Below are 9,771 nucleotides of genomic sequence, written 5' to 3' on the forward strand. Positions count from 1 at the left end.
TCATCAACATAACTGTACTAATACAGCAATCTCTTGCCTAGGAAAATAAAAGTTTCAAAGAACGTTACTGTTCATTTCAGCAACTGCCTGAAAGATCCATCAACTCTTCAGTCAAAAGTGTCAAATGACATTTTTCAATCCCAAAACTCATTGAACTGTTGCCTAAAAATCTTTGTCTTCTTGGCTCCACCAACCCTAAATCATTATGATTCCTACCTAACTCTAACCAAACAGTCCCCCACTTTAAAAGACCCACTGTACACCAGATTTCAAAATCAGAATAAATATACTTAAATCCCTTCAACGTCTGATGTGCTAGTGCCTCAGTCGAGGTAGTGCTCTCCCTTACAGCATTATGCAAATAATGTCAGCCCTGTCATATGAACAGGCTATTTGGCTGATATTTGGAGAGTACAGTATATGATCCATTTAGTCACCACTGCTTTGCATCATGTCACAGTAGACTGCGCCTAGATCCTGTCATCAATATGTATGTATATTTCTGAATCAAAATACATGATCTGAATGACCTACAGGTATATTCAGGCAAATCAGTCACTAGCCCAGAGATTTAAATGTGCAATAACACATCCTCCCAAAAAAAAACTAAGCATGTGTGAATATATTTAGTCTGCAGAAGAGTTTATTCCATTACATTCATTAGAAGCATGGCAGAAAACTGAGAACCAGAGGAAAAAAGTGACTAATCAAAGCATGTATAAAAATTGGTCAAGGTGGGATGATAGCTTGAGCCCAGGAATTCAAGACCAGCATGGCATCAGACTGAAACAACGTTCTAAAAAATAAATTAATTGCTCAGGTGTGGTGTTCGCACCTGTAGTACCATCCACTTGAGAGGCTTCAGCATGAGGATTATTTGAGCCCAAGAGACCCAGACTTCAGTGAGGTATGGTCATGCCACTGCCATCCAGCCTGGGCGAGAAAGCCATACCCCGTCTGAAAAAAAAATTTATAAATAAAGATATAAAAATAGTTTATTTCTTTCACAACAGGCTTTTCTGAGACACATCTTCCATTAAGGGTGACATAGGACTGTGTGTTCCCAACGTTTCTCAATGCATGAGATTGTTTGGGCAAAGAAAAACAAATGCTCTCTTAAGTCCCTTTATTTCCACTACAAACACCCTGTGGATGCGAGTATGAGAACAGCAGGAAAACCACGGTCAGCCTGCAAGTGGCAGACTCAATGGGCATGCTCCCTGCTAAGCAAGTTCCGGCTGCCCATGTGCCTTGCTGTCTGTCTTCTATCCCTGCAGAGCTGTGGAAGGAAACGTCATGACTTCTTTCTTGCCAACTATGACACAGCGGGTAGGTCAGCAGACCAGTCCTCCCAGAAGTTGAAGTGTCAGTGAGTGTGAGGGAAAGCAGAAGGGCTTCCCGTGGGTTGGACCACTCAGTCCATGGCCTCATATAGGTTGTCATCCTTCTACTAAAAGGCAGCGACATCACCATGGCCTTGCTGTTGTGGGGTCCTGGGCAGGGGAGGAAGTAAGGGCATAGAGGGGAGGAGGGTCAGATGAACACGGAATGAGTTGAAGGGTGACATTATTTGCAGTATTTCAGTCTCAGAGGCATAAAAAAACCACACAGAGAGGATGGATTCCAAAGTCCTTAGTGGGGACCTTGGAAGGAGCAGAGAACAGGGCACGGGGGGACACTGAAGGGACAGTGCAGCTCTTAAGGCAAGAGGCGACCTCACTGCGCATGCTCCTTGGGTGCCTCCTTAGTGCGCATGTTCATTGGGCGCCTTGCCATTGGCCCTTCGCCCACCCGGGAGCTGTGATCCTGCACCTCGGGTCCCTGAGGTCTGGATTCTTTCTCCCCTACTGAGACGCAGCCAGTAGGTCCACAGGCCGATCCAACTGGGAGTTGAAGTGTGAGTGAGAGTGCGGAGGAGCCAGCGGGCTTCCGGAGGGTCGGGGCGCGTGATTGGTGACTCCGAGTGAGAAGGGCCTTGATGTCGTCGTCCTTCTCGTGCGGCCCCGCAGCTATGGGCCTTCTTGTCTTGTAGGGGTCAGGACGAAGGAAGAAGGAGGGCTTCGGAGTGGGACGGGGGTTAGGTGAAGCTGGGGCAATGCTGGGGTGCTGTTGGCGGTATTCCAGTCCCAGAAACGCCTGGAACTCCCAACAGAGGACAAATTCCAGACTCCTCAAGGGGCATCAAGGCTGGAATGTCGTGGGCGGTAAGGAAGGGGCCTAGAAAGTGGGAACACTCCGGACTGGTGACCGCCACCCCAAGGTTTGTATAACGAACCGCAGAGGTGCCCGCCCGGTGAGGACTGCCCAGTGCTATGTGGCAACTTCTCAACTCCATCTTGGAAGTTCGAATGGGTGGAAGGGGCTATGCATTCCAACAAAACTCGATTTTAGGGGGGAAACGGGCCTAGCAAATGGGTGTGTGACAAAAGCCATGGGCACTTTAATTTTAATTCTCAAGCTGTATTTTCCTAAATGTCTCACGATGGAGAGTCCAATTGTGAAACCAAACCTCATTGGAAATACCGTGTGTCTCTTGCCATAAGCCCTAAGGATTGCTCAGCTAGCTTGACGAACATAAGTGGCTGTACAAGTACTCGATTCAGAAGGCATACACACTTATACATGCCCTCTGACTTACTTTTCAATGTCTTACCAAATTTTTAAAAATTGCAAGTTAGCATTTGGCCATGGAAGTGCTCAAGTGTGGTATACACTCAGGTGCATTTTAACAATCACAGTATTCTGGTTTTTGCTTTGGTTTGGTTTGGTTTTTTTGAGACAGAGTTTTGCTCTTGTTGCCCAGGCTGGAGTGCAATGGTGCAATCTCGGCTGGCTGCAACATTCGCCCCCCGGTTCAAGTGGTTCTCCTGCCTCAACTTCCCGAGTAGCTGGGATTACAGGTGCTCGCCACCACACCCAGCTACGTTTTTGTATTTTTAGTAGAGACGGGGTTTCACCATTTTGGCCAAGCTGGCCTCGAGCTTCTGACCTCAGGTGATCCATCCCCCTCAGCCTCCCAAAGTGCACACTATTCTGTTTGCAGACTGAAATATGAGTTGGCAAGGAAGAAGATATAGACCAAGACGATGTTTACGACTTGCTCAGCTGGTTGGGCCTATGCTTGTGAGTGACTTCACATTCGATTTTTTTCTACTAGCAGAAATTTTTTTGTGTGGTAGTTATTGTTGAACTAGTATAGATACACTGATAAAGGTCTCCCATGTTGATAAAAAATGATCATGGCATCTCATGAAGGAAAGAGTAACCCAAGAAGGCTACATACTGTTTTTGCCTGGATGTGTGAACTTGTGTTCCTCGATTTCACTGGTGATTTCCTCTTCATGCTTATTCATAGCACATTACACCCATTCAACCCAACATAAATTAAAATGGCTTCCAACGCCATTGAGGGTAACGGTCTCAGAGTAACCTCTCTATGGGAACAGTAACTTAATGAAGAATAAGTATGTGGAATCGTTTTGGGATAGTGTAGGAGCATGTCTTTAAACATGCATATGATCAGAAGTATCTGTGTAATCTGTATATTCATATTATTGACATGCATTGATAAGAAAAATTTTTTATCTGCACACACACACACCACCACCCCCGCCCTTGTCTCAGGAGCCCAGTGTGCCAGAGCCTCAACAAGAAGAACCACCAACTGAAAGTCAGGATCATACACCTGGTCAGAAGAGAGAAGAAGATCAGGGTGCAGCTGAGATTCAAGGTGCTGGGAAGGGAAAGAAAGAATGTCTATGGGGGGAGGAGGCCTGTGTGTGCATCACGCCTTATGCCATGACCAGTAACAGGAGGAAAGAAAGCAATAGGAAAGGATCTCAAACATTTGCTGAGAGTTTTGCAAGAGGCTGGAAATGTGATGGGTATAGTTTGCAGCTTCCTGCAGTCCCCGGATATGGTGAATCTTCTCTTTTTCTTTGAGATGCATTTTGTATGCTTGAAAATATAGTCCTTCCTAAATCAGATGAAACCGTTTAATTGGTTGTATAAAAATGTACATTATTTCGCCAGTTTAACTTGATATTCTTAGGATGTTGCAGTGAGATCCTCTCAGCCATGGTGTTCACAGTGTTGTAAGCACCCTTTGATAGCATGTGGGGTGCCAAGTCACCCTACCATATAACATCCCAAATAAAGCCCATTTGCAAAGGGATGTTAACCTCATTTTATAAATAAGAAAACTGAGGCCGGGTGTGGTGCCTCACCCCTGTAATCCCTGCACTTTGGGAGGCCGAGGTGGGCGGATCACTTGAGGTCAGGAGTTCGAGACCACCGTGGCCAATGTGGTGAAATCCTGTCTCTACTAAAAATATACGAATTAGTTGGGCATGGTGGCACACACCTGTAATCTCAGCTACTAAGCAGGCTGAGGCAGGAGAATTTCTTGAGCCCGTGCGGCGGAGGCTGCAGTGAGCCAAGATCTCGCCACTGCACTCCAGCCTTGGTGACACAGCGAGACTCCATCTCAAAAAATAAAAATAAATAAATAAGAAAACTGAGGCTCAGAGATAGAGGCTTACCAAGAAAACCTGACTCTTGGAGAAGGAATTCATATTTTGTTCCAAGGTGTGCATTCTTCCTGCCATCTATTTTAGAAAATGTGAATGATTTTGCTTAAAAATGCTTAATACTCAAATGTGTCTGTACTATAAGGTACTTCAATATTGGCTCAGGACAAAGCGCAGTTCAGTGAAACAGGATAGCAACTCCAGAAAAGAGGTCAATGAATGACAGCCACTGTTTCCTTTGATGTACATTTTTGACAACATGTTTCGTAAAAGGTGGATAATTCAGGATGTTGGCGTGCAGGTAACTGTGTTAATAGGATATGGAAGGGGCTTTTAAAAGTTGTTTCAATATTTTTATAATTAGAAAACTCCAAGTAGGATAAGATTATCGTGAAACAGAAATTGTTTTCTCAACGGATAGCATTTTCAAACTAATCAGAGACAGAATTTGGGCCATGGATTATTTTAGCAATTCACTGTTAAGGGGTTTCCAGAATATGACTGTCAACAATGCTCATTAATTTCTTTGCACTTCAGTTCCCATACTCTCACTGGAAGACAGTGATTTTGCTGTTATATTTCGTACTTTTTTTCTTAATGACATTCATGTATGGAAAGTCACATATAGGGCCTTTGGACCTAAGAATTACTTTAATAAAGTTTAACCCCAACATTTTCAAGATACCTCAACAGGGGATGAGTGTCAGGACCATAAGATTTGTCATAAGCTCACCAATACATTGATCTAATCCTTCAGAAAATTACATTTAAGTTATGATTAAAATGCTATCCGTGAGGCCGTCTTCAGTTTTCCTAGGTAGCTGTGTGTTTATAATACACATTAGTAAAGTATGGGAAATGTAGGTGTGCTGAGACTTATCCTCAGATTGTCATTTAAGATAAGATATCATAATACAGGAAAACAAACATTTATTACCACAGTAGCCTCTAGGCTTTTATTGCACAACACTAAGGAAAAGAATAGGATCATCTCCTTATTTATCATTCTGGTTTGGCTGCTCCAGTCCATATCCTTGGTATTTTTCAGTGCCTAACCTGGAAGCTGATCTCCAGGAGCTGTCTCAGTCAAAGACTGGGGATGAATGTGGAGATAGTCCTGATGTCCAGGGGAAGATTCTGCCAAAATCAGAGCAATTTAAAATGCCAGAAGGAGGTATGTTATCCATTAAGATTCAAAATTATGTGCTTTCTGTATTACACAATATTATACTTTTGATAATAAAAGGAGAGAATATTACTGCCCCTTTAGAAATAGAGTTCAAATGCAGACTTTCTTTGGAAGGTAATTCAGACCCCAGAAGCCTGACTGCAAAGCTGAAACACTATCAGATACAGACACAAATTGGGTGAAAGCCATATTGAACCATCAAATAGGAAAGCATTTTCTTACTTCTGATTATAACCAACAGCTAACAATTTTCAGATTATTTTGTAATTTCTGCTTTTCACAAATATATAATACACTCGTAATACCTCTTTGTGTGAAATATGCTGATCCCTGAAGAAGATTCTAGTACCAGCTCTAACATAATTTGTGAGATTCTGGACAAATCACATAAATCCTACACCCATTTTTGCTTTTATTGAAAGTAGTGAATGCACATCAGATAGATTAAAATCCATTTCATTGCTGATTTCTACATGCTCTGGTTCTGTTGGAGAGAATACAAAGATATTCGGATTTTCATGATTTGTTTATCATAACGATCAGCTTCAGTCCAATTGTAATATCTGAGTTGAGATTTCATTGCTCCTAAGAAAACGAGCAGGCACTCTGCTTGATGTTTGTTTTTCCATAAGGAGACCTTCATGAGTGTTCTTGGATTTTGTCAAATCCTCAATTCTCTCAGGCTCTTAAACAACTATTGTTTTATTTATTTTTGTTTGTTTTTGTTTTGTTTTTTTCGGACGAGGTCTCGCTCTGCCGCCCAGGATGGGGTCCAATCTTGGTTCACTGTGACCTCCGCCTCCCGGGTTCAAGCGATTCTCATGCCTTAGCCTCACATGTATTTGGGATTACAGGTGCGTGCCACCACGCCCAACTAACTTTTGTATTTTTAATAGAGACGGGGTTTCACCATGTTGGCCAGTCTGGGCTCGAACTCCTGACCTCAAGTGATCCACCTGCCTTGACCTCCCAAAATGCTGGGATTACAGGTGTGAACCACCTCCCTCACCGGACCCAATGATTGCATTTGCAGGAACCTACAACATTCAGACCGTACATTCAGACCATTCCCGCAGTGAAGCCTTGAATGACTGAATAATAAAATGGAAAGAGACAGTCAAGTTTTTGTGGCCCATGAAGTAGGGAACATGCATGTAGGTCAGTGATGCTCAAAATGGTTGGAAGATGCCTGCGCTAAGCATGCTCCCTACCCTTCTGTCAATCGTCATGAGCTACTGTGTGTAATTAGATTGAAGACACATATGGTAACCTCTAAACATATCAGAGGTTATATATTACAGGTTTCTGCCTTGAGTCATCAGATGATATGATTTAAAGGTCAAAGACTATAACGTACTAAGTCCTGAGTAGTCCACGTAAGTATCTTTTACACATGTTTTCCAAATTGCTGACTTAATTAGAAGAACTTCTGAATTTAAAGGATGCACTGCATTTTTAGGGGAGAAATTATCTAAATGTTTTACTCCACACTTCTGAACCACTCCATTAGACTAATTACATCAATAGATAGTTTGTAGACGATTTCCAGGAGCCTACTGAACAAGCCTCAGTTGTATTCTTAGGACAGTCATAGCGTTAAATGCATATCTTATTAAAATAGATAACAAATTACATGATACAAGAAAATAATACTAAGACATAAAAAATAATAAAAGAGTCACAGAATAAACTTAAGGGAAAAGGAAGCAGGCAGTAAATGAAAGGTATGAATCATTAACAAAAGGAAAACTAATCCAAAAGTAATACATTTAATAGATCGTTCTTTTGAGAAATAGGTAGGAAGACAGCATCCAGTAGATTAAACAATCTTGAAAAAAATGGAAAAAGCACAACATGGAATATGAACAAGACCCAGATATTGAATGTAAGGCATAATTGAAAGTGAATACATTCTTAAACACTAATATTTTCAGAGTATGGATGAAATGGTTGACATGCTAGGGATGCCTACATTATTTAATATGTCCCTGCAATACCTGAATATCTGAACGCCACAAAGACTGTGCATGAACTTGTGAAATTTGCTAGTCGTCCCTCAAAAACAGTTACTTTTAGAAGCAAATATTTAGCTTTTCCAGATGTCTTACTCTCCGTTTTCATTTCCCTCTCCATCCATTTCTTCTTTTTTTTCCACACTGGTTATGATATATAACCCTTTCACATTTTAATATCAATCATGATCTTGATACCTTAAAACTTATATGACCATTTAATTAATTGTACAAACGGGAATAGTTTCCAGTGAAAAAAGTGTCATTATTCATATTGACATGAGGACTATAGGTGAAAACTGGATGCAAATGGTTAGTGTATGTTAAAAAAGAACAAAGAAGGGTAAACTAGCTCAAAGCAATATCACAGCACTTCTTCACGATAGAGAAAAAACAAATGCAATACTGGCCTTTCTATTCATTCCACTTATGTATTTCCTAATGTGACATTAACTGTTTCCTCAAAAGATAGTTTTCAGACTATTTGTAGGAACCTATTGGACATTCAGACCATACTCTCAAGCCAAAACTTTAAATTATGCATTTTTTCTGGAGGAATTTTTTTTTCAGAAATTCCTTCTGTTTCTTAGGTTTTTTGTGTTCTCGTTGTATTTTGAGTAAACTCTACACAATGTTTGCCATCTACTTTAAGCCCCTTTTGATAGATTCACTTGATTTAATGTGATCTGACCTCAGACTGTCTTTTGGTTTCCTTCTAGCACTAAAAGCAGGGTGTGTTTTTAAAATGTTGCTAATGTATATGTTTGGAAGTGTATCCTCAAAGTCTCTACAGAGGTCTAGGTGAATATTAGCCGTAGGGAGACTCTTCAGATTCTGGTTTTAGTCCACTGTATAAAACTAGACCTTTGGTGTCCTTTGCATACCTTTAATTTCATCTGAATACAGTTCTGCTAGTAATGTTCCCTCCTGTTATGTTTCTATTGCAGGGGAAGGGAAACCACAGCTTTAAACGAAGACAACCAAAAGAATGCAAACTGGATTTATCCGAGATATTTGACTTTTAAAAATCTCAATAAAGTTTTCCAGTTTTCTCCAAAGAAGTATCACACATCTTTTGTTCATTTATTCTCGCATATTAGACCCTATTGGAAATTTTGGCCAGGTGCAGTGGCTCATGCCTGTAATCCAAGCACATTGGGATGCTGAGGCAGGAGGATTGCTTGAGCTTGGGAGATTGAGACATGCTTGGGCAACATGGCAAAACCCGCTCTCTACAAAAATAAATGAATGAATGCATGAATATATGCATATATGTATGTAGGTGTAGTCCCAGCTACTCTGGAGGCTGAGGTGGGAGTATCCCTTGAGCCTAGGAGGTCAAGGATGCAGGTAGTCATGTTCATGCCACTGCAACTCCAGCCTGGGTGAATGAGACTCTGTCTGAATAAAAAATCGTATCATTTTTGCAACTTTGTATTCTGATTGAGCTGGTATACACGTGTGATATTGTGAAATACATATATTTGGTCCTGGACCCTGCTTACTGTCATACAACTCCTACAGGTTTTAGAATCGCCTCATAGTGACGTCTTTTTGTATGCTAGTGAGTTGACCATTGACTGGCAGCTCCTAGTTAGCTCTAGGATAGGGGATTAGAGGGTTGGCACTTTCAGCCACATCCCCAACCTTCAGGACGGAGAGGGGCTGAAGGTTAAGTTGATTGCCAATGGCGGGCCAACAGTTTAGTCAGTCATGCCTATATAATGAAAACCTCCATCAAAACCCAAAAGGACAGGGTTCATAGAGCTTCTGCCTAGCGGAACACATGGAGGGTAGCATGCCCGTAGAGGCCATGGAAGCCCCCTGCCTCTTCCTTCTATTCCTTCCCCTATGTATCTCTTTATCTGCATCCTTTGTTAGGATATCCTACTTTCCACAAAATATGTGAGAATTCCCCAGGCTGTAGAGCTGGATGAAAGAACTACAGCCTAGGCAGAAGAAAGGGGAAAGCAACTAGGGCAACTTGCTGAAGCAAAATTACTTGGATCCTACCTACACTGTCTCCTTACAGGCGATGGCA

General features: G+C 41.7%; 1 protein-coding gene across 4 annotated transcripts; it reads left to right on the forward strand.

Annotated features, from left to right (window-relative positions):
- Nucleotides 1-1,675: 1,675 nt before the first annotated feature.
- On the forward strand, nt 1,676-8,785 carry XAGE5 (X antigen family member 5). 4 transcript variants are annotated; one of them, XM_054676636.2, is made up of 6 exons: nt 1,686-1,897; nt 3,044-3,123; nt 3,625-3,730; nt 5,578-5,703; nt 7,020-7,094; nt 8,678-8,785. In XM_054676636.2, the coding sequence occupies exons 2-5, from the start codon at nt 3,052-3,054 to the stop codon at nt 7,052-7,054; spliced, it is 339 nt and encodes a 112-aa protein (XP_054532611.1). In that variant the 5' UTR covers nt 1,686-1,897; nt 3,044-3,051; the 3' UTR covers nt 7,055-7,094; nt 8,678-8,785. The 4 variants fall into 4 exon arrangements, with proteins under 4 accessions (XP_054532610.1, XP_054532609.1, XP_054532612.1 ...); XM_054676635.1 differs by lacking the exons at nt 7,020-7,094; nt 8,678-8,785 and adding an exon at nt 6,752-7,005 and having other exon boundaries at nt 1,676-1,861; XM_054676634.1 differs by lacking the exons at nt 7,020-7,094; nt 8,678-8,785 and adding an exon at nt 6,752-7,005 and having other exon boundaries at nt 1,679-1,897.
- The last annotated feature ends 986 nt before the right edge of the window (nt 8,786-9,771 follow it).

This window comes from Pan troglodytes, chromosome X (genome assembly GCF_028858775.2).
Source record: "Pan troglodytes isolate AG18354 chromosome X, NHGRI_mPanTro3-v2.0_pri, whole genome shotgun sequence".
Classification (NCBI taxonomy): domain Eukaryota; kingdom Metazoa; phylum Chordata; class Mammalia; order Primates; family Hominidae; genus Pan; species Pan troglodytes.

Excerpts from the sequence above, each read along its gene's own strand:
- XAGE5 (XM_054676635.1), top strand. The coding sequence starts at position 3,052 with ATGAGTTGGCAAGGAAGAAGATATAGACCAAGACGATGTTTACGACTT. Across the intron at positions 3,124-3,624 it reads AGCTGGTTGGGCCTATGCTT|GAGCCCAGTGTGCCAGAGCC; the intron begins GTGAGTGACTTC and ends CCCTTGTCTCAG. Across the intron at positions 3,731-5,577 it reads GGGTGCAGCTGAGATTCAAG|TGCCTAACCTGGAAGCTGAT; the intron begins GTGCTGGGAAGG and ends GGTATTTTTCAG.